General features: G+C 39.0%; 1 protein-coding gene and 1 pseudogene across 4 annotated transcripts in view; one reads left to right on the top strand and one right to left on the bottom strand.

Moving 5' to 3' along the window:
• The window catches only part of LOC115294381, a 13,036-nt pseudogene extending 7,651 nt beyond the window's left edge, over positions 1–5,385 (bottom strand).
• CDC20B (cell division cycle 20B) overlaps positions 1–24,465 on the top strand; it is a 49,537-nt gene extending 25,072 nt beyond the window's left edge. For all 4 annotated transcript variants that reach the window (XM_029942228.1, XM_029942230.1, XM_029942229.1 and 1 more), the window contains 10 exons: positions 999–1,227; positions 1,745–1,875; positions 7,479–7,572; positions 9,581–9,697; positions 13,692–13,888; positions 15,375–15,469; positions 17,713–17,938; positions 19,919–20,044; positions 20,526–20,643; positions 23,273–24,465. In XM_029942228.1, coding sequence (XP_029798088.1) covers positions 999–1,227; positions 1,745–1,875; positions 7,479–7,572; positions 9,581–9,697; positions 13,692–13,888; positions 15,375–15,469; positions 17,713–17,938; positions 19,919–20,044; positions 20,526–20,643; positions 23,273–23,418 — 1,479 coding nt within the window. In that variant the 3' untranslated portion in view covers positions 23,419–24,465. The remainder of the gene's footprint in view (positions 1–998; positions 1,228–1,744; positions 1,876–7,478; positions 7,573–9,580; positions 9,698–13,691; positions 13,889–15,374; positions 15,470–17,712; positions 17,939–19,918; positions 20,045–20,525; positions 20,644–23,272) is intronic.
• The last annotated feature ends 595 nt before the right edge of the window (positions 24,466–25,060 follow it).

The following is a 25,060-nucleotide window of genomic DNA, read 5'->3' as shown; positions in this document are numbered from 1 at the left end:
ATGAACTGAGGGTTGAAGGGGGAGGGGGAAAAGAGGTGGTGGTCATGGAGGAGGGCACTTGTGGGGAAGAGCACTGGGTGTTGTATGGAAACCAATTTGACAATAAACTATATAGAAAAATAAATCAAATTTATCTTTTTTTTAGTTAAAAAAGATGTGGTATGTGTATATACACACACACACACACACAAACACACACACACAATGGAGTATTACTCAGTAATCAAAAAGAATGAAATCTTGCCAGTTGCTACTACATGGCTAGAACTAGAGTCTATTATACTAAGTGAAATTAGAGAGACAGACAAATATCATATAACTTCACTCATATGTGGATATAAGATATAAAGCAGATGAACACAGGGGAAGGGAGGCAAAAATAGTATAAAAACAGGGAAGGGGACAAAACATAAGAGACTTAAATAGAAAAACTCAGGGTTGCTGGAGGGGTAGTGGGAGGGGAGATGCACTAAATGGGCAAGGGGCATTAAGGAAGACACTTGTCGGGATGAGCACTGGGTGTTATATGTAGGGAATGAATCACTGGATTCTACTCCTGAAATCATTATTGTACTAAATGCTAACTAGGGTGTAAATTAAAAAACAAAAAAAAAAAAAAAGAAAAAGAAAAAAAGAAGAGTGCTGTTTATTTCCAGACTTGCAATTTAGTGATTTTATATGAATATTTTATATGTTCAATGTAAAGGATTATTTCAACTTCATATTTTATATTGATGTGTAACTGTAATAACTGTAACCATAATTACTCCCTAAGCTGCTTTTATATGTCTTGAGAACCTTGAGCAGAGGCTCTAAGTGCACACACACACACACACACACACACACACACACACAAATACATATTTATATATGTACAAAATAACACGATATGTAATTTGTGTTGTACTAAATGAGTTAATATTTCTCCTTTAAGGAATATTTAATTTTGAATCATTGAGGCCACTATAAATTACAGCTTTCTTTCCCTTGTTAAATAGGTATTTGATGCAGTTAATACTACGTATTCTAACTTTAAGAGCAACTTTGTGAAGAGGCTGTCAGCGGAGGTGCCCGTTGCCAGTAGCCCGATTACCACCAGATGGCAGCAAAGCCCAACCAGGGATCCGGCAGGTGATTCCTTTGAGGGAGAGCATTCAACCACTTACCTCCCAGAAGCTTCTACATCTGTACTGAAGATAACGCCTGAAAAAGACACCTTGATTCTAGGTGAGGTAATAGAAATTTCACAGGCCATTTAAAAAATGTCAGTGAAAAAGAATTCCTCAAAGAATTTTTGTAGCATAGAACTATCTAGTATCACATTTAATCAACTGCTTTCCTTTTCTTCTTCCTTTGAATAAGAAATGTCCAAGGTGGTGGGGAAGGAGGGCAGGAAATGAAACAAAGACAAAGAATGGTATGTTGTATTTTCGATGCGTTTCTGAGATTTGCATTGATATATGATTCCTTTCATAAAGATTATATATGTAAGATTTTTCAGTGGTCCCTTGATTCCTCTGTCTTTAATCTTGGCATTTCCCACAGAGGCCACTGAGGCAGGGTTCGCTTATGACCCTGGCATTCTGGATAAGGCCCTGTGCCGATCCTCCCTCTTTTACCCCCCTCTCTCCCAGAATTTTAAAGAGATGTGGGCCTGTTACGAAAGACACCATGAGTTGCTTTCCGAGCAAAGTGAATATCTTGTTTGGAAAAACAAATTAAAAACTAAATGTTTTTCTTGCAGGATCGTACAAAGAACTACTGAAGACCCCCATCAAAGGGAATTTTGAAACAAATAACTCTGCTCTCCATTTTTGCAAGGCACCTCATGCACCGGACAGAGGCCGGAATGAAAACGTTGCCTCAAAAGGCCAGGTCGGTAAAGAGAAAAAACTGAAGATCTCATATTCTGACAAGCTCAGACAAATGAGTCTCAAATGTGAAGAAAGAGCTGGCTTAGCTGCTCTTACAAGTCAGGAAGAAAATGAGGGCGTGAAGGACGTCAACAGGGGCACTCTGCAAAAGAAATATAACACCTGACAGATACACACGTTTAGTCTCAATCAGAAAAGTGAAAAGGAGACATCAAAGAGGTAAAAATTAAGATGACAGGATACTATATAGAGAAAAGCCTAAAGAGTCTACCAAAAATCACTAGAACTGATAAATGAATTAAATAAAGTTACAGGACATAAAATACGTATACAGAAATTGGATGAATTTCTATACACTAATAATGAAGCAGTAGAAAGAGAAATTAAGAAAACAATCCCATTTACATGGTGTCAGAAACAATAAGATAGATACCTGGGAATAAAGTTAACAAAAGAGGTAAAAGGTTTGTACTCTGGAAACTATAAGATACTGGTGAAAGAAATTGAAGAGGACACAAATAAAAAGATATGCCACGCTCATGGATTGGAAAAAGAAATGTTATTAAAATGCCTATACTACCCAAAGCAATCTCCAGTTTTAATGCAATCCCTTTCAAAAGATCAAGAGCATTTCTCATAGAACTAGTACAAACAATCCTCACATCTGTATGGAACCACAAAAGACCCTAAATAGTCAGGGCAAACATGAAAAAGAATAAAACAGGAGGTATCTCAAGCCCAGATATCAAGATCTACTACAAAGTTATAAAGATCAAAACAGTGGGGTACTGGCACAGTATGGACACATAGATTAATAAAACAGAATAGAGTTCAGAAATAAACACACAATTATATGGCCAATTAATCTCCAACAAAGGAGGCAAGAATATCAAATGGGTAAAAGAAAGCCCCTTCAACAAACGGTGTTGGGAAAACGGGACAGCTACCTGCAAAAGATTGAAACTGGACCACTTTCTTACACAATACACAAAAATACACTCAAAATGAATTAAAGACCTAAATGTGGTTCCTGAAGCCATAAAATTCCTAGAAGAAAACACAGACAGCAATCTCTTTGACCTCAGCTGTAGGAACATTTTTTTTTAGATATGTCTCCTCTGGTAAGGGAAACAAAAGCAAAATTAAGTTATTGGGACTACGCTAAAATAAAAAGCTTTTGCACAATGAGGGAAACCATCAAAAAAAAATCAAAAGGCAATCTATTAAATGGGAGAAGATATTTGCAAAAGATATATCTGATCAGGGGTTAGTATCCAAAAATGATAAATAACTTATATGATTAAACACCAAAATATCAAATAATCCAATTAAATGAGAAGAAACAAATGGATATTTTTCCAAAGAAGTCCTACAGATGGTCAAAAGACACATGAAAGCATACTCACCATTACTCATCATCAGTAAACACAAAACAAAAATGAGATATCACTTCACTCCTGTGAGAAGGGCTAAAATCAAGACAAGAAATAACAAGTCCTGGTGAGGCTGTGGAGAAAAAGGGGCCCTTGTGCCCTGTTTGTGGGAATGCAAACAGATGCAGCCACTGTGGAAAATAGCATAGACATTCTTCAAAATTTAAAAATGGAATTACCAGGGGTGCCTAGGTGGCTCCATTGGTTAAGCGTCTGGCTCTTGCTTTCAGCTATGTCATGATCTTGAGCACCAGGCAGGGCTCTGGGCTGACAGTGTAGAGTCTGCTTGGGATTCTCTCTCTCCCTCTCTCTCTGTCCTTCCACTGCTTGTGCTCTCTCTCTCAAAATAATAATAAAAAAAATAGAATTACCATATGAACCAGTAATTCCACTACTGGGTATTTACCCAAAGAAAACAAAAATGCTAACTCAAAAATACATATGCACTGCAATGTTTATGGGAGCATTATTTATAATAGCCAAGATATGGAAGAACCCAAAGATTCATCAATAGATGGATAAAGATGTGGTATTTATATGTACATATAAACAAACCAACAAAACAAACAAGCAAATAAAATACATATACATATACATATACTGGAATATTACTCAGCCATAAAAAAGAATGACATTTTTGGGGGCACATGGGTCACTCAGTTGGTTAAGCATCTGACTCTTGATCTCAGCTCAGTTCATGATCACACTGTTCGTGAGTTTGAGGCCCATGTTGGGCTCTGCACTGACAGCTGGAGACTGCTTTGATTCTGTCTCTCCCTCTCTCTGCTTTTCTCCCACTCTGCTGTGCTCTCTTTCTCAAAGTAAAGAAATAAACTAAAAAAAATATATGTCATTTTGCCTTTTGAAACGAGATGCAGCCCAAGAGTATAATGCTGAGTGAAATAAGTCAGAGAAAAGGAAATACCATATGATTTCAGTCATATGTGGAATTTAAGAAATAAAACAAATGAACAAAGAAAAGGCGAAAAAAGTGACAAACCAAGAACAGACTCTTAACTACAGAGAACAAACTGATGGTTACCAGATCGGAGGTGGGTGAGGGGGGCTGGATGATATCAGTGAAGGGGATGAAGAGTACATTTATCATGATGAGCACTGTGTAATGTATAGAATTGTTGAATCATCATATTGTACATCTGAAACTCATATGTTTGTTAATTTTACTTGAATTTAAAAAAGATTAAAAAAGGTAAAGATTAAAATATAAAAAAATTACACATGTTATGGTATGTTTCCGCTCAGCCAAAAGATCTCTTGTATAATCATTTCCAACTATTCTGTGACTTGGTCTGGCATCTGGGGTCACGTAGGATACGTTCTATTCTTTTAAAAGATGGTCTTTTAAATATCTCCCTTAAGTCTTTCATAGTGTTTTGTTTGTCTCTTGACTAAGTTAATTTCGTTATGTTTTTTTAAAATGTTTAGTTATCTTTTTTGAGAGAGTGAGAGTACGCACAAGCAGGGAAGGGGCAGAGAGAGAGAGGGAGACAGAATCCCAAGCAGGCTCTGTGCTGTTAGTGCAGGGCCTGACATGGGGCTCAAACTCGTGAACTGAGATCATGACCTAAGCTGAAACCAAGAGTCAGTCACTTAAATCGATTGTGCTACCCAGGCGCCCCTTTATTATGGTCTTAGGATGTTTGAGGAGTCTGACCTAAATCCTAGGGCACATTAAATATTAGTGGCATGTTTCTGAGTGTATCAAATCCAGTGAAGAGCTTCTGAAGGAATAAAGGTTTAATTTAGAAAGCTTTACACTAGGAAAGTCATAAAACTTCAATTTAGGTAAAGTAATTCATTTTAGTATGTGCTTTCAGTGTTTGGCATATACATCTTGCTAGAGGAACAATATTGTGAATGTTAAATTTAATTATTTGAAATCATATGCAAATTGAAAACAAATACCTTAGAGCAGGTCTTTTCCTGAGTGCTATGCTGTTGGTTAAGGGTTTGGAAGTGCAGATGGTCAGAGAGTTCTAAGTCACTGGGGAAATTTGACTTTACGTCCAGGCCAGGTTATTAGCACCATTGCCTTTCCACATTCTACTTCTTGCCAACTGGAGTTTGTACTGCCTTGATCTGTTTTCCTTCCAGACTCTTGCAGTTCAATGTCCAATGGCTTCAGCCCTTTGAGAGAGGCAGGCTGGCGAAAAGTAGGGAGCTCCCTACGTCTCCCATCTTGCCCCTCTCAATGCTTTTCTTATTCAAATCAGTAAGACTTCCTGTGGCCCACGGGTTTCAGGTTGGAAGTGGCGGAAGGAATCTGTCGGTGAGCTGCCCCCACCGCTGCTGCCGATAGGACTCGATCTCTAAGGGCTCCTGGAGACGGCGCAGATCTCTCCTCCCTCCTGCTCCTCCGGGCGTCCTGTGCTGCCTTGATCTTTAGAACTTCGTTTTACTCTCTCCCGTAGAGGCTCTGTAGTAACTGGTGCCAGTAAGTAGGTGGCTCTCGGTCTGTGTGGTCACAGTGGTGTTGGCAAATTACCATTGTTACAGCAATTGTAATCCAATCAGAACGTTGTCCCAGCTTCACTGGAAAACCTCAGAAGGGGATAATGGAAACTGTTTGACTGTTTTATGTAGAGCATTTGTTGTCACGACAAGTGAGAAGTCAAACAGCATCAGGAGCAGTGCAGAGATAGTGAGCTCTTCCACACTGGCAGTAAACGTGTGTCATCACGTAATCCTCAGAGGTCACGTGGGGGTGTTTCTACAAGCGCCTGCATAGCTGGGGAGATGTTCAGAATTAAGATATACAGTCAGCTTTATGTTATTGCTCATTAAAGTAATAAATAGATCTTCTCTAGGGTAGCGCACCCTTGGGTACATCAAACAGAAGTACGTGACAGGCAATGTCTTGGGCAGCTTTGTGCTGATTATAGATTCTGAAGAAGCCAATCTCTGAGGAGTTACATTGATTTTAGGAATGTTAATTGTTATCAATAGTTCTCAACTGGGGGTGATTTTGCTCCACATGGGACATTTGACAATTGTCTGAAGACATTTTTGATTAATGCAACTTAGCAAGAGGGCATTTAGTAGACAGAGGCTGGGATACTGCTAACCGTCCTATAATGGACAGAGCAGTCCCCACGGTCATGAATTATCTATCACCAGATGCCGGTGGTGCTGAAAATGGGAAACCCTGCGCCGTGCCGAAGTGTTCTCAGTTAACTACCTAAAAATCCATGATTCACTGACCGGCAGTGCCTATTATGGGACATGATATCTGGGAAGAAAGCCAAAAATCTCAAAACGATGCCTGTGAAAGGTGTGATTATGGTGATCCTGTGATTGTTTTACATGTAAGGTTAAATATATTATCATGAAGGAGAAAAAAACAATCATCTCTGCTTTAACTGTTCACTGAAATGTTTTTAGAAAATTCCTGCAACTACTTTTCTTTATACTTCTAGTAATTTTCATATCTGTTTTGATTGAAGTTGGATATAAGAATGTCAGAAGTGCTTTTTATATACTGGCCCAAAGAAATAGCAATCAGATTGTTGTGTTCATGGAAGCTGAACCAAGTTACTTAAGATTCCATTGATTTGGTGTTCCCATTTCTAATAGGTAAAGGTGTTAATGGAAAAAGACCTTTAGGATGATTAGTTGATTCCAACATATTACAGATGAGAAAAATTAAGACCCAGAGAAAAATCTCAGTAACAGACTTGAAAGAACACTTTTCACATTGAATACTGAGAGGCATCTTTTGATAGAAATCTTCCTTGAAAAAGTAGTCTTAATATACATTCAACTTTATTATCTTGGGGGGGTCTTTCAATTTCACAATGTACAAAAAAAAATCATGACATTTCAGTTCTTGCATGCTTTGACGATCTCACTGGCCTTTAGTTGGTTTGTGGCCTAAAAAGATTTTTAGGCTACAAGAATAAAGAAGATTTTATTCTAGCTGAGTAATAGCTGCCCTGTGGAGTTATTGGGGAGATTGGAAATAATACATGTAAAATGCTCATCACTGTACTCACTACACGGTGGTTAGGTAATAAATAATAGCAATTTTAGTGTTGGTTTTGATAATGTGGAAACTTTGAACTTCCTGGTGGATTATTAGTTTAACACGATGTCATGCATAACATCTGAGATGTACATCTATGTTTTTAAAGAAGTATTTGTTTGTTTTCAGAAATGCCTACATGAGCTATTTTTGACCCAGAAGGTGTCTCAGTGGGTTAGTGGAAAAATGCAGCTCTGTGAACAATGCCAGTGTGTTTGGAAAGGTATGGGGCAAAGGTTTTGTTTGTTTTTCTTCCCTACCCTTCTCTCTCCCTGCCTTCTTCATTTCTTTTTTATATTTATTAGACTAATCAACAGAATTATAAAACTTAGGTAATTCCCTCTCTCTGCCTTCTTCAATTCTTCCTTATTCTTTTTCCAATCATCAGTTGATGGACATTTGGGCTCTCTCCATGGTTTGGCTCTTGTAAATAATGTTCACAACTATTTTCTAAGTAATATTTGTAAACTGCTCTTTTTGAGATTTTAGACTTCATCATAACCTCCTAGCATAGTAGATAATTTAGTTTTCCTGCCTCATTTACCTTCTTCTATCTACTTATATCACATTTGTAAAGAGTAAACAACCCCTCAACTGCATATAACCTTTGACTCCCCCCAAACTTGATTGTTAATAGCCTCTGGTTGACTGGAGGCGTTAATAATATATATAGGTGATTGACATGTCTTTTGTATGTCATATGTATTATATACTATATCCTTACAATAAAGTATGCTAGAGAAAAATAAAATGTGATTAGGAAAGTTATAAGGAAAAGAAAATACATTTATAGTACTGTGCGGTATTTATAAAACACGATTCTCATATAAGTGGACCATAGCAGTTCAAACCCCTGTTGTTGAAGGGCCAAATGTATTCTTAGTAATTTTCAAATATGTAATCCAGTATTAACTGTAATTGCATGCTGTACATTACATCCCTATGACTTACTTTTTTTGTAACTGGAAGTTTGTACCTGGTTTTTAAAAAACCTTTATTGGTGGTGCTTGAGTGTTTCCAGTTACCTTGCAGTTCTGCCCACAACTGCAGGTCTTCATAGCTAACACCAAGGCTGGAAGTATGACTCTACTTCTCAGTACAGCATTGTGAAGCTCTTGTGCTTTTATCTGAAGGCATGTGGTCTTAGAAACCACAAATGACCTGGGTGGGCTCAACACCTATTAATTTATGTCATTCTTAGTTTGATCACAAGCCAAGTGGTGTACAGATGAAAAGACAGTGGCCTGTGGTTTAGACTTAGTTGGGTTTTTTGATGAGAATTGAAACTGAGTCCAAGATATGACCCTGCCTCAGATATTCAGGGGTAAAACTAGCCAGAAATAACTCTGCACGCTCTGGTACAGAACCAGTGAGACAAAGAGCTGAAATAAATGAACTAACAAATGTTTATGGACAAACACTCAAAAGAGTGGTTATGTCTATCAGGTAACTGTTGATGTGATTAACAAGTGGATATGCAAAAATTACTTCGATTAAAAATTTTTTTTAATGTTTATTTATTTTTGAGAGACAGATCATGAGTGGAGGAAGAGGAGAGAGAGAGAGAGAGAAACAAAACCTGAAGTAGATTCCAGGCTCCGAGCTGGGCTCCAACCCACAAACTGCGAGATCATGACCTGAGCCAAACTCTGACACTTAACCAACTGAGCCACCCAGGCACCCCCAAATTACTTTGATTTTAAAATCTCAAGTGACAGGGGTGCCTGGGTGGCTCAGTCGGTTAGGCCTCCGACTTCGGCTCAGGTCAGATCTCACATTCGTGGGTTTGAGCCCCGCGTCAGGCTCTGTGCTGACAGCTAGCTCAGAGCCTGGAGCCTGCTTCTGGTTCTGTGTCTCCTTCTCTCTCTGCCCCTCCCCCTCTCATGCTCTGTCTCTATCAAAAATAAATAAAACATTAAAAAAAAATCTCAATTGACAGAATAAATATTCAAAATATGATATAATGTTTCTGTGTGTTTCCCACAAGATCTGTTGTTACATTTGGGTCTGGCATTCATGTGCTTTTAGTTAAAAAAATGTCATGAAATATTTTTAAAAATTTTATTTCAATTAATAGTGAAGTTTTCTTTTCTGCTTTCCTTCTCCTGCAACTTGTAATTCAGTTTTATCATGACCACTACTTTCTTTCTCATTGTTATCTCTTAATCCCTGCAAGAATAATATTATGTTCTGGGATCATAAAGACATGCAGAGGTATTTGTTTCTTGCAGGCTGCAGAGATGAAGTCAGAGATGAATCCTTCCATCTTAAAAGATTCAATGGTATAAACTATTCCATACTCCAACCAGCGGTGAAATTTCATCTAACTGGTCTTCGAAATGACTATTGTAAGTTATTATTTAGATAATTAAAAAGTTGAAGTGACAAATTGTATCCAGTGCTGTGGCATGCACTTGTAATTTGATCCTGGAAGAAGAGCCCGATGGTCCTTGTGCCTCATGTCACAAAGCTGTACCATCCAAATATGGTTAATCTAGTTTGCCTTTTCCTTGTGCAAATTTCATGTTTGCAATGCATACTGTTGGTATTGAGGGGGGAGCATGATAAATATATATTTTTTACTGTATTAGAATGAACTGAGGAAATAGTGGCCTCTTATGCATATATTTTAAACATAGATAAATCCAATGAGTCAAACATCCACATGGGGACTTCTCATCATGTGCCTACTTCACAATCTAGTTGGGAAGAAAGGACTAACTCACATGGAACTTCTACCAACATTCCAGTGTAGAGTATAAATAATGAATCGTGGGATGAAAGGAGCTGTAAGGACTCTAAGTAGGCAGTGATCTTTGGATCTTTGTCCAGAAAGACTTTATGGAGATAATCAGACATGAGCTAGGTCTTGAAAAATGGGTAGGAGTTAGTGGGGTGGAGGAGAGAAGACAGATCATTTTCAGCAATGTTAACAGTGTGAGCAAGGCAGGATGTTGGTAATTAATGTTATGACAATGAAGAGGATACACTGGGGACTGGTAAATAGTAGGTAGATGCAAATTTTGCAACCACATAGGTCCCCTCCATGCCCCTCCCCAACTTTTTTTAAATTACTGTAGTTGTTATGCATTTTATGTCTACGAACGTTGAAAACTCTACTACTGTCATAAACTTTACTCTAAAAAGCCACACATATTTCTATTTGAAATTAAAGAGGGGACAATGGTCTTTATCTTTACCCTAATATTTACCAACTCAACTCTTCTCTTTCATTCTTGAAGATCCAAATTTCCCTCTCAGATAGTTTCCCTCTCATATAATTTCCCTTCAGCCTAAGAAGCTTCTGTTAGCATTTCTTTCAGGTCCAGTTAGTTGGCAAAGACTTCTCTTATACGTCTTTTATGATATTTTTGCTGCATATAGAATTCTGGGTTTCCAGATTTTTTCTTTCAGTATTTAAAAAATATTGTACTGACTTCTGGCCCCCGTGGTTTCTGGTGAGAGGTCTAAGGCCATTTGAAACTTTGTTTCTTGTTTCCAGGACCTGACTCTACTTACACATGTTAGATCATTGAATATTATTCCACAGGTCCCTGAGATTTTGTTCACTTCTTTTTTCAATTTCTTTTCCTACATGTTCTTCAGATTGGATAATTTCTGTTGATTTATATTCAAATTCAGTGACTCCTCTGTCATTCCCATTCTGCTATTCAGCCCATCCAGGAGATTTTTCAGATAGTGTATTTTTCAGTTTCAAAATGTCTATTTTATTGTATTTATGGCTTCTATTTTAGTTTTATAGTTTCTACTATCTTTATATAGAAAACGGTTTCTATTTTTGTATTCCTCGGCTGATATTTTCTATCTTTTCATTCGTTTCAAGTATTTTTCTCTTTACCTTATGGAGAATATTCTATTCTGCTTGTATATTCTATTATAGCTGCTTTAGCATCTTTGATAATTCCTATAACTGTCATTTTAGGTTTCTCATCTATTGACTATACCTTCCTTTTACATATGTCCAGTAATCTTAAATTGTGTCCTGGACATTGTGAATTATATATGGTATTAACTCTGGGTCATGCAGAGAATGTTGCCATTTTTAGTTAGGTTTACACCTTAAGTTTGGTCTTGCCTTTTGTGGGTGGTTTTTTTGAGTCTCGGATCAGTTTCTTCAGCCTTGATTATGTTGGTTTGGGTCTATCCCTCACATATAGGGATCAGAGTCCAGGCTGAGAACTAAATAGAGGCTTCAAATCTCAGTTCAGTTATCAAAGTCTTTGCTAAGTTGATTTGAGTTGTCCCTTTACTGACACAATTTCTGGGATAGGCTGCTTCTGGTAGCTAGATGCCTTTCTGTGTCTCTCTCTCTTCCAGAACTCTTCTATACACTTTGGCCACTTCAGACTTCTTCCCCTGACTCCTCTCACCAGAGAGATGGTGAAATTTCTATTGGAGCTTTGGGTGCTGGTGCTACTCCATGACTGGGGCCCATCCTCTCTCAAAACCATGTGATAAAAAAAAAAAAGTGAGAAACTCATCCCTGGGCAGGTTGCTTCTTCAAGTTTTGACTCCCTTACTTAGATTCACTGCTTTTGCTTATTATTCAGTTCTCAAGGGGGTTGTTTTTTAAAATTTTGTTCAGAGTTTATGTTGTCATCAGTAGGAAAGATGGATTATGGGTGACTTAAGTCCCTGTAGTGAAACTGGTATGCTTCATAGTTTTGTACTGATATGTATCAATTAGAATAAGAGTTTTTGTCTTATAAGAAATAAGATAGGGTTGTATGTCAACTATATTTCAATTAAAATATAAATAAGGTAGGAAATACTAAAGTTTTTTAATGTTTATTTGTGTGTGTGAGAGAGAGAGAGAGAGAGAGACAGAGACAGCATGAGCATGAGCAGGAAAGGGGGCAGAGAGAGAGGGAGACACAAAGAATCAGAAGCAGGCTCCAGGCTTCGAGCTGTCAGCACAGATCCTGACATGGGGCTTGAGCCCACAAACCATGAGATCATAACCTGAGCTGAAGTCAGAGGCTTAAAATGACTGAGCCACCCAGGGACCCCTTGGTAGGATACGTTTTAGAATGTGGTCATACAAATATGGTTTCTTTTGGCAGTTAAAGAGTTCTTATAGTATAAGCTGGAGAATACTGCTAGGAACTTGCAGGTGTCATATCTAAGCCAGTGACCATTTCTTCTAGATATATGTAGTTGGGTGGTATTTTGGTTAGAAATGATGGTGGCATCTATTGTATAGATATTGTAGGTTCAAGGATGTCTCCGTAAGAGTTATGTGCTTTCCCCTTATGTTTATTGCAGTGTTATTTACAGTAACAAAATTATGGAAGCAGCCCAAGCATCCATCAATAGATGAATGGATAAAAAAGATGTGAGATATATATCTATATATATATCTATATGATGGAACATTATTAAGCCATAAAAAAGGATGATACCTTGCCATTTACAACAGCATGGATGGATATAATGTTAAATAAGTGAGTCAGAGAAAGACAAATGCCATATGATTTCACTCATATGTGGAATTTAAGAAACAAAACAAATGAACAAAGGGAAAAAGAGACAAAGCAAAAACCAGAGTCTTAACTATAGAGAAGAAACTGATCATTACCAGAGGGGATGGGTGGCGGGGGGGGGGGGAAATGGGTGAAATAGGTGAAGTTGGTTAAATGTACACTTACTGGGGCGCCTGGGTGGCTCAGTGGGTTAAGCCTCCAACTTCGGCTCAGGTCATGGTGTCACGATTTGTGAATTTGAGCCCCATGTCAGCCTCTGTGCTGACAGCTCAGAGCCTAGAGCCTGCTTTGGATTCTGGGTCTCCCTCTCTCTCTGCCTCTCCCCTGCTCACTCTCTGTCTCTCTCTCTCTCAAAAATAAACATTGAAACAAAGAGTACACCTACTGATATGAATACTGAGTGATGTGTAGAAATGTTGGCTCACTATATTGTACACCTGACACTAATATAACACTGTATGTTAACTGCACTAGAATTAAAAGCAAAAACAAAAACAAAATGAAGGGCCAGATAATTTCAATGAAAATAATTTATGGACTTGTAAGTTTTAGTGATTTGTTAGAGAAGACACATGTGTTGTAATAATGGTAGATGAAACTTACAAGTTCTCTAAATGACTCTAAATAAATATATTTGCATGTAAATAGTAAGCATTATTACTTCTTACACTGTGAATCTTGACACAAAGTTGTAGTTTTTATTTTTGAACTTCTAATGATCTGCTTGCTTAGCAATGGGGAAGGTATTAAATTTGCTTGTCGATCTATAAAAAAGTTGTTTGAAAATTATTTTTATTTGGTTGAATAATTGCCCTAATATGAACTTCTTTTCTTATAGATCTAAATATTCTAGATTGGAATTTTCAAAATCTTGTTGCTATGGCCCTTGGATCCTCTGTGTACATCTGGAATGGGGAAAACCACAATAAGATTGAAAATATAGATTTAACTCTTAATTGTAACTATGTTTCTTCTGTGTCCTGGATAAAAGAGGGAACCTGTCTGGCAGTTGGCACCAGCGAGGGAGAAGTACAAGTAATGGATGGCTTTTTTTCTCCAAATGTGTTCTGTGTAATTGCTAGATGTCTCAATGACATTTAATAGTAAGTTAATACACAATAGAGAAACTATATTAGTTGTGGCACCTGAAACTATGGAGAGTGGGCGCGTAGGTGGCTCAGTTGGGTAAGCGTCAGACTCTTGGCTCAGGTCATCATGATCTCATGGTTCATGAGATCGAGCCTTATGTGGGGATCTGTGCTGTCAGCGTGCGTGGGATTCTCTCTCTCTGACCCTCCCCCACTCACACACACATATTCTCTCTCTCTGTCTCTCAAAATAAATAAGTAAACTTAAAACACTACTGAGAGTGAGAGTGTATACCATTCTGGTTCTCTTCTGAATGTCATGTAATGAGGTCTGAAGGATACTCTAGATCATGACCTGAGCTGAAATCAAGAGGCGGATGCTTAACCACCCAGGCAACTCTGTATTTACCTTTTAAAAAACCTTTTCTCTGGGGTGCCTGCGTGGCTCAGTGGGTTAAGCCTCCGGCTTCGGCTCAGGTCAGATCTCACGTTCGTGGGTTCGAGCCCCGCGTCAGGCTCTGTGCTAACAGCTAGCTCAGAGCCTGGAGCCTGCTTCCAGTTCTGTGTCTCCTTCTCTCTCTGCCCCTCCCCCTCTCATGCTCTGTCTCTCTCTGTATTAAAAATAAATTAAAATATAAAAAAACCCCAAAAAACAAAAAACCTTTTCTCTCTCTTTTCAAATTAAAGTTTGGTTTGTAGACACCCCCGTGTTAGGACTTGGAGAGAGGGAAGATAACCTTCAGCTTTTCTTTCTCATCTCAAGCCATGATCAGGAGTAGAGTAACTTAAAACAACAGAATTTTTTCTCTGATAGGTTCTCTGAAGTGAAAATTTTCCCAGTTTCAATCTATTTACTTTCTCATGTAGTATTACTATTAGCAATAGTGTAAACAATATTGCTCATGTGTTCAATGATTCTAGATGGCCACTCACTGCATTCTCACCTCTGCAGTGATACTGAATGCTATGAAGGTTATATCATGATTTCTTCTTATACTAAAGTTCTTTCTCTTATTGGCCAGAATATCATTTATAGTGGCAGAAAAGCAGTTTCTTAGCCTGTCGGTGGATTTCCAGATATGAAATTCCCACAATTTAGAAGAAACTAAAAGTATGAAAGCCATTTTCAACATGTGGCTGCGCACTGAATTCACCTGGGGAGCTTTAAAATAAACGCCATGTCCACAGACTCTACTTCCATCATTAAATTGGAATGTCAGCATCCATCGCATGCTCCCTAGGTGCTGGAGTACACAGGCAGTATTAGAAACGCTGCCCAGGGCTAAAGGTGCTGGCTGAGCTCGCCCTTAGTACAAGGACTAGCTCTATCAACATTAATTGGCTAGCAGGCCTTTGAGAAGATAGTGGGCTGTGAAAAAGTCAACACTATATAACTCTGCTGGTTTTTTTTTTTTTTTTTTTTTTTTTTTTAGCTATGGGATGTGGTAACAAAAAAGCTGATGAGAAATATGCTTGGCCATTTGTCAGTGGTTGGGGCTCTGAGCTGGAATCACTATATTCTTAGCAGGTAAGAAGCATCTTGTTGCAACTAGTTATATTTGTATCATCAAGGGATAATGGGGGCTGAGTGAACAGAACTCTACCATTTCAAACCAAAACCAAAAGAAACAAAAACGAAACAGGCTATTAGTTAGTATCAGTTATGACCCTACCCTCTGAGATATTCTGATCTTCTGGTGAAGTGAGTGGTTCACTGGTCACAGGTACCATGGCGGCTATGGGCTTACACCATATGCTGGTACTGGAAAGTGATGCTCTAGATACACTACATTGGTCAGATAAAATGTAAAACTCTGTTTAAGCAAAAAGCTTCTCTGTTCCAAGTAACACCTATTAGAGGGATATTTTGTCGAAATCAAGTATTTATTCCTCCAGGATCAATAATTTAGAATATGTTAGGCTTTCTGAGGTACATTTCCAGTTCAAGACCCACAGACGTCAGAGCTGGAAGGAACCTCGTGGATCAGCTAGTTTAGTGGTTCTCAAACTTGAGCATGCCTCAGCATCACCTGAAGGGATTCTTAAAGTGCAGATTGCTGGCCTCCAGGGATTTCTGATTCAGTAGGTCTGAAGGTGCACTGATAATTTGCATTTCTCATTTCCAAAGAGATGCCGATGCTGTGTCATTTTTGAGAACTACTGGTTTAGTCTACTGTTTAACCAGAAAAGTTAGGTCACTTGTCCCAGTGATCCTCCATCATTGACCTAAATACATATGCTTTTAATAATTGCCATTCATCTTTATACTGTAGTTTTTAAAAAAATGTTTATTTATTTTAGAGAGGGGAGGTGGTAGGGAGGGGTAGAGAGAGAGGGGGACGGACAGAGGATCTGAAGTGGGTTCTGTGCTGATAGCAGACCCCAATGGGGGGCTAAAACTCACAATCGTGAGATCATGACCTGAGCTAAAGTCAGACGCTTAACCGACTGAGCCACCCAGGTGCCCCTATACCATAGTTCTTAAGATAGGTTTAAATTAAATAAATTACAAAGCCTTTTTATGATTTCTTTAAGTGGCTAAGATATAAATTTGAGATTTTAATACCTTGTGATTATAACTTAAAACCAACTTAAAAACACTTAAACAAAATACCATATAAAGGGCTAATTATTTACTGTGAGACGTTGTTGTAGTGAAGTCAGTTCTATGTTTCAATTCCTTTTACAGACTGCATTAAGTTTAGTTTTTATTATCCGTGAGGAAAATGAACAGATCCTTATAATAATAGCAGTGAACATTTTTGGAGTACTGTGTGCCAGGCATTGTACTCGTTATGTGTGTAACTGTGCTTTAATCCCTGCAATAATGCTATCAAGTGTTTTCTAACCCTCTTCCCCCACCTTTTCTTAATGAGGAAACTAAGGCACTAGCCTGAGGTCACACAGTTAGTAAAAGGGGCAGAGTCATGCTCTGAACCAGGTGGTCTGGCTGCAGAGACCATATTGTTCATCAGAATGCTATTCAGTGTAGTGCCTGAATAGTTTTTAAATGAGATACTGGATTTTGGGAAATTTCAGAAATAATTGAAGGCAGTTATTTACTTGCTCCTTGGAGAATATTAAATACATTCAGAAAGAGTTCATTAACTTCAAAAGAATGAAAGCATCTTTACCGTTATTTGGATCCAAATCATTAAGAGTAGACATTATCCACTGATTCTGAACCACATTGCAGTTTTCTGTGACATTCAGATAGTTTTATACCCTTTTTAGATATTGTAGCATTAACAAAACCAATAATGGGTTTGTAGCTTAATAGAAAGGGGACATAATACTTTCTATGTATGACATTTTACTATATATACATATGTATATACTAAAATACATGTAGTATATATACTAAAACCATTTCACTGGGATAATAGGAAATATTCTGAATTCCAGGAAAGTACTATTTCCTAGGTTCGGTACATAAACTCCTCCCTGAAAAAATATGGTAATGTTTTAAATTTACCTTTCCCATAGCTGCCTGCATCATAGCAAAGCCGTTAGAAATATCTATCAAAGGATACCCTCTTGATACCCAAATCTGAAACTCTGACACACATTTTTTTTTCACTTGTGAAAACAATCATCCGGGCAGAATACTCTATCCTTATTAATCCAAAGAATGTTTAAAATCTGCATTGTAAATCTGTTCTGAGGGGCCTCTTGGTAGTGTGAATTACGCTTTCCTTGATGTTTTCAAATGCTTATTAGCGATAGGGCTCACATTTGCGGTCAGAAACCTGCCCCTTTACCTCCGTGCAGCGGGTCGCGGCTGGGCCGTGTCTATCATCACGACGTTCGGGCAGCCCAGCATCACGTCGGAACGCTTCACCACCAACAAGCCGTGTGTGCTCTGAAGTGGTCGCCTGATGGCAGGCTGCTTTCCAGTGGCTGTAGTGACGGACTGCTGACTATATGGCCCCGTGACCCGGGTGCAAAAGCACAGGTTCAACCACTGAAAGTCGTTCGCCAACCTACAGCAGTCAAGGTAAGAGAGCCAATCGCTTTCCGAGTTGCTCTTTACTCAGAGATCACTGAGTATCCTTCGCACCTGAGAACAAAGCCAGTCAGCCAATGTATTGAGATTTTCTCCGCCCAGAATTTGTTTTGGATTTTGCCATTGCTCTCCTCAAAGACAATCCTGTGTATACCTCCCATGCATCAGATTTTGTAGTCAGTAAGTGACTGAAACCAAAGTTAAGCTTGATCTTCAGCGAAAAAGTAAATATATTTTCTCTTACAACCGAGGAGTCCTGGATACATACAGCTGTTTCAAATACTGTCTGGCTCTAGGGCCTTAAATAATGTCATTAGAGTTCTGTCTCTTTGGCTCTTGGCTCTGCCTGTCTATTTCATTTCATTCTTTATTCAGTCCATTCTGTGGGCAAGATGGCTCTTATCAGCTTTAAATTCAGATTCTCCCAGATAGTAACTGATGAAGAAACTACCATTCCCTGTAACTTTGGTAGAAAAGTACCAGTCAGGACTCTGGTGTGAACCTGGACACATGCTCATCTCTCAACAGATAATTGCGGCCAGAGAGATGGGTACCCTTACTGGTGGGGCATGAGTCATGAGCTCACACGCATGAAAGAAAACCCATCACCAGAAGGCAAAGGAAGATTGCTTCACACTTAAACCAATATTCCACCATGCTCTGCATAGTATTTATTTTTTATTTCTCTGTATTTTAAATTCTTATTTCTAGTGGAAAAAGTTCATACTTCCATTCCTTTTGGTGACATAGACATATGTGTTGGCCTCAACCTAGTCCTAGTATATTTATCACTTATAGTGTAAAGAAATGGTTCTATTTTATTAACTATGAGCAAATTTATTGGAATGAGAACTTACAAAGTTATCATGGAGTTTCCTGCTAGAGGGTATGCTATATAATACCTGCTGCTAAGGAACAGTGGTGGCCCAATACTCTGGCTTGTGGATTTTAATATCCATAGAACATTAAGAATGATTTTAGCTCTAAATGGCCATTAATAATGATTTGAAAAAGATCTAGGGAAACTATATATACAATATTCTGTCAGCAAACAAAATACAAAACAAAATAAAGCAAGTCAATTTGACAATAAATTATATTAAAAAAACTATACTATGTAAAGCACCTAACAGAATAAAGTATGCTGTATAAAACACCTAAAAAAAAAAATAAAGCAAAACAGAAACCCAACATGTGAAAAACCCAAGCCAAACCAAACAAGTTACTTTCTTATACGCCTTGTTGTCAGAAATACAATGAATTCAACCAAGTTTCTGAAACCTGAGCAAGCCAGACTTGTGACAGCCTATCCCAGGATGGATCTACAGATAAGGATATACAGATAAATAGAGGTGACATATTAGTTAGAACACCCTTTAAAATGACCATTACTCATCATTTCAATTATCAGTATACATATGAAGCCCTAAATCTTATTTTTCAGAATTAACTGTAGTCATTTATAAATAAGTAAACCTAAGACAGTTTTATTTCCTAAACTGTATGAAGAGTTGAAATGCATCAGAGTTTTTGAATTGCGAGCAATCATGTGTGGCTCCGTTTTGTCTTTTCTTCTCTGACCTAGAACCTAAAGACACAGGGAGACAAACTAGAGAAAGGCTGCACTTCATAATCGGGTTCTAGGGGCACAAGTCAGCTACTCCAGCAGTGGATATTTGCTCCATAGGACCTGTTGAGTGTAGTTTTTCGAACATACTATTGGGCGATTTTTCTTTGTTTAAAAATATTTGCAAGTGTTAGCAACATTTGAGGAAGGCACCTAACAGGTGATCTCCAGACCCTTAGAAGTAACCTCTAGAGATCGCCAGTGCTCCTGCCTTTAGATCCAGAGGTCCAGGAGAGCTGTGGTGCGTGCAGACCTTCGGCACTTCTGCTTACCTGAGCGTGGCACATTCCCAAACTCACTTTCTCCAGGGCTGACCTGACTGTGTGCTTATTTGAACTTTAAAGGCTGTGGATTGGTGTCCCTGGCAGTCTGCAGTCCTTGCTGTTGGAGGTGGAATGAAGGATGGATGCCTACGTATCTTGGACATAAATACTGGACAAACCATCCAGACCCCAAGCACGACCTCACAGGTAAATGTCTCTGCTGGAGTTCACCTTTACTCTGCTCTTCAAAAACCTTGTGAAAATGATTCATGAGAGAGCCGAGGACCCAAACTCACCTGTCTGTACTTGCTGAGTCTATAGGGATTTCAGTTCTCGAGAGTTTCTCTTTGTAAAACCTTTATCTGTGAGTCGAAAGTTAATTTGTGTATACTTCCCGCTGCGCCCCTAGCTTTTTTCCACATTTCCCTTTTTTGCCTTCAGCACTACTCTGTGTGCCAGTCTACTTAAATTTGTGGGTTCATTGCTGCTAAAGCTATTGGTATATTGAGTCCTTTGTTGCCTTGGGACAAACTTTCCTAGAACTAATGGCACTCCTCTAACACCCTAACCACCACTGCGGACTGGAGGATGCACGTGGACAGAGCACACTGCCTAGAATCAGTTTGAAATACATTCATAATGAATCAGACATTGCCGTAATTCTGTATTTTGGGGGCCATTATTGCAGATTTGTTCCCTAATCTGGCTACCTAAGACAAAGGAGATTGCAAGTGGCCAAGGTACTCCTAAGAATGATGTGACTGTGTGGGCCTATCCAGGTCTGGCCAGGTCAGGTGGATTTTTCGGTAAGTAAATAGGTGAAAATGCCATGTATCTATAACTAAGTGAGGTGTCATTGGCAGAAAATGCCTTAAATGAAAGATTTTTCTCCTCTGGCTCTTTGAAGTAGATATTTTGTCAGAGAAGAAAGGCCTACACCCACCCCACCTCGGGGCATGTAGATGAATGTTTCTGAATTTGACTAAGATTTTTCATCACTTAAATTCATCATGTCTCCTTCTTGCATACCTGTGTGGATGAAGCGGTAATGATCAGGGACAGTTTCTAAACTGTATTTTTGAACTCTGGAGTTGGTATCCTAAGTCATCTCACCTTACTCTGCAGAAGAACCAGGGGTGCTGGAACATGTGGGAGATAATATGAGAAGGGTGAGAGATTGTTCTCTAGGGGGAGGCCACTGAAGATCCAGAGGCTCTGGTGCTCCCATGCCCTTCAAGGCAGAAAATGGTTCTTTCTCAGTGCAGTTCTGTAAACATTTATGGGGTGTTTCTTGAAAGGAATATCCCATGATGGGGAGCAAGACTCAGGCATTGTCCTCAAGGGTCTTAAATCCTCTCGGGAACAATCTGGAAAGTTCAAGGGGGCTCCTGGGTGAATAGGTATCCCCCTTCTACCTGGCACTGGGAAATATGAAGATAGAAATGATGGTCGATGATGGAACTAAGTGTGGCATCCAATCTCTTGTAGGCTTCTGCTCACATATCCTGTCTTCTTTTCACACACAACTTGTGTCCTGGTCAGTACCGGGGATTGATTTATTCATTGTTTACTTAATGTGCATTTAGCATGTGTGAGGCACTTTTTCGGGGTATTAGGAATATACATATAAACAAGACAAACATTATCATTGCCCTCATGGAGACTTTACTTTTGTGGGAAGAAACAGAAAACACCCCAAATATATACTGTGTTAGACAGAGGTAATACTTTGACTCTGTTTGCAAATTCTGATCATGATATTTGGCAACAAAAAAATACCCTTCATGGAAAGACTGGTCAGTCTGACTGGACCTCTGATTGACCTCCAAGTGACCTTTATATCTTTATACTGTGTGATTTGGTGAATAAAAATATAGGCAGTTCTTGATAGAGCTACTTTGGGGGTCAGCCATTAGTGTAGGATGGATATGAGCTGATCTTTTGTATATTTTAAATCATAAGTCATGCAATTACGGGATGTTTTCTGATTAGAAAAACATTTTTAATCAAGCCTTAAAACTGATTCTTTACAAAATTACACTTCCAGTAGCTAATTAGATCCTTCACCTAGGTTGGGATATCTGATAGATACTGGAGTAAATTTGCTGATACTTGGAATAAAAAAGGAACTTAATTGGTATCTTTTTTTTCTAGCTTCAACAAACTATAAATTCTTGGGGCACCTGGATGGCTCAGTCAGTAGAGCATCTGACTCTTGATTTCGGCTCAGGTCATGATCCCAGGGTCTTGGGATCAAGACCCACATCTGGGCTCTGCACTGAGCATGGAACCTACTTGGGATCTCTCTCTCTCTCTCTCTCTCTCTCTCTCTCTCTCTCTCTCTCTCTCTCTCCCCCCCCCTTCTGCCCCTCCCCACTGCTCATGCTCTATTTCCCTCTAAATAAATTTTAAAAAATTAAAAAAAACAAGCTATAAATTCTTTAGCATCTTTAGTATTGCTTTGTGAATTGTTTTCATTGATATTAGACAGAATTCTAAAGGGTACATTTAACCTTTTCTCCTCTTAACATGCTTGTGGTTGGAGAAGATGCAGTTGCTTTTGAGGTTTTAGACACAATTGTCATCTCTGACACAGTAGTATCTTCGACATATATTTCTCAAAAAGGTTTAGCAGAGTGGGTATTATACAAACATACGTCATGTGGTTAGCATTAAAAAATGAAATAGGATAGACTAGAATGGAAAAAACGTAAAAGTAAGAATTATCTTGTGAAACTTTTGTTACACTGTGCCGTACATATATGTGTCTAATACAGGGTCGCTACATAAAATGTAGTTGTGAACCGTGAATTGTGGTCAGAAAGTTTGGAAAAAGGCTGTTCTAGATTGTGGTCCTGCCTTTCCTTACTCTCACCCTGTTAACCACAGTCATGATTCTCGGGGCGGGTGGGGGGGGAAATTCAGTTAAAGAAGCCTCACCCATATAACTTCAGAAGAAAGAAAACTTACCACTGTCCTTCTCTGCACCCCCCTGAAGTTGTTTACAAGCTTTGAAGCAGGAGTAGGTAAATTTCTGGCCTATAGGTGAGATCTTTGATTTGGTTCCATCAGTCCATAGCGCATGCATCGATATGTGGTCTCCTTTATCACGATGGCTGCATAAAGAAAACAAAACTGTAAGACAGTAAGTTTCTCTTGTTTCAGGCAGTTTCTGGTAATTTGTGAAGGCAGCCCGAGGAAACTAATATGGGGGGAAGAGGTCTGAAAGGGAAATGGCGAAGCAAAACCTCAGCCACTTCAGGGTACTGACCACAGCTGACTCTGAACATTTACCACAGCACAGGCTCCGTGGGAGCATGGGCTCCAAACATGGCAGGTTTGGGAGAAGCCTTCATCTTGGGATGGATCTGTGGTCCCACCTCGGCAACAGCTCTTGTCATGTGGGACATGTCCTGTCTTCCCTTCTTCCCCCAGGTCACAGGGGCAGAGTGCTGCACCTGGCTTTGAGTCCAGACCAGACCCGAGTGTTTTCTGCTGCAGCTGATGGCACAGCCTGTGTATGGAACTGCTGTGAGTCACTCAGCCCCTCTGGGAGCTCCAGTTTCCTCACTTCGCAGTGAGAATGATGACATTGGCCTTGGCTTCTCCATTGGGTTGTGGTGAGGATCACACATGATAAAGTGCTTTTCCTACAATGAATGTCTATTTTCCTGACTTTCTTTCTCAGGTTGCTTTATTTTCTCTGCTTCCTCCTATTGCATTTCCCAGACATTGTCTTTGCCTCTTCTCTCTCCACTTCTTCTTTCTCCTTTTTCATCTTTTTTCTCCATCTCTTCCTTGTTAGAAATGCATTTCCACTGCTATAGTCAGAATATCTATAGTAGAGATTTCCAAACTTCTTTTTCCCACTTGACTTTTTCTCCAAGCTCCAGCCTCACTCTTTTTCTTGCCTCTGGATATTTCCTTTCTGAGATCATTTCTTATCTTTAGCTCAAACTCAATACATTAAAAATATAACATATTTTCTTGAAAAATATTGATTAAAATCCTACTATATGGTAAGCAGTATGTTAAGCATGCATATTATTTCCTCTCAAAATGAGATATTCCATAGGACCTCCTTGTCCCCTTCCATGGTTTCATCCTTATCCTGGTCAACCTATTACTCAGGAAGCCTCCTGATTATTCTGCTCCATGTTTACTCCATTTACCTTTTGTTTTCTCTCTCTCTCTCTCTCTCTCACTCTCTCTCATTTCAGCCTAGTCATGTCCTGAATACCTGATGACCACTCTGTTGTAATTTCTTCTAAATGGTTTTCCTATCTTTGTCCTTCATGGGTCTCCACACCACTGTTAGGTTACGTCTCTAAAAGCACAGTGGTGATATTCTCAGGCGCCCGCTCAGAAACTTTCAATGACTCCATATTGCCTAAGCTCTTCACCTCAACCTTTGGGTCCCGAGCCCAGAACCTAAAGTTACGATACTTGTGCTTACCTTGGGTGTGCCATAAACTGACTGAATGGCCTTGGTGTGTTACAGCATTTGTAAGAACAGGAGTTTGGATTCGATAACTGCTAAGCTTTTTTTTAGGCTCAATCAGGCCATTGTTCTTTCTTAAATTACCTTTTTAAAAATGCTTATTTATTTGATAGGGCATGAGCAGGAGTGGGACAGATGATCTGAAGCAGGCTCTGTGCTAAAAGCAGAGAGCCCTACCTGGGGCTTGAACTCACAAACTGTGAGATTGTGACCTGAGCCAAAGTTGGATGCTCAACTGACTGAGCCACCCAGGCACCCATGTTCTATCTTTTAAATGTTAAGCCTCACTCATCTCCTGTGTTGACCCTGGGCTAAGTCTTGTGATTTTTTGCCTTGGTGCCTTTGTTGGAGCTTTTCTTCTAGTCTGGAATTCCTACTCTCTTCCTTTTCTTTGCCCATCTGCTAAGTCTAAACCTCTCCAGGAAGTGTTTTGAGATGATGTTACCTAGGTTTGAACTCTTGGCATCAGTCTATACCACCCATTTGATATTAATATACTATTCAGATCAAGATATGAACATTTATTGTACCTTAAAGACTTCCTTGTACCCACTCTCAGTCACCATGTCTCCATTATTATCTTATGCAAACCTTCAGATAAATGGAATCACACACTATTTATTCTTTTTGTCTGACTTCTTTCACTCAATATTAAGTTTGTAAGATTAATGCATATCATTACATGTATCTGTAGATTTCTTTTTCTTGCTGTGTAATATTCC

This window comes from Suricata suricatta, chromosome 6 (genome assembly GCF_006229205.1).
Source record: "Suricata suricatta isolate VVHF042 chromosome 6, meerkat_22Aug2017_6uvM2_HiC, whole genome shotgun sequence".
In the NCBI taxonomy this organism is placed as follows: domain Eukaryota; kingdom Metazoa; phylum Chordata; class Mammalia; order Carnivora; family Herpestidae; genus Suricata; species Suricata suricatta.
The sequence above is the reverse complement of the archived record's forward strand: the minus strand, read 5'-3'. Positions and strand labels throughout refer to the sequence as shown.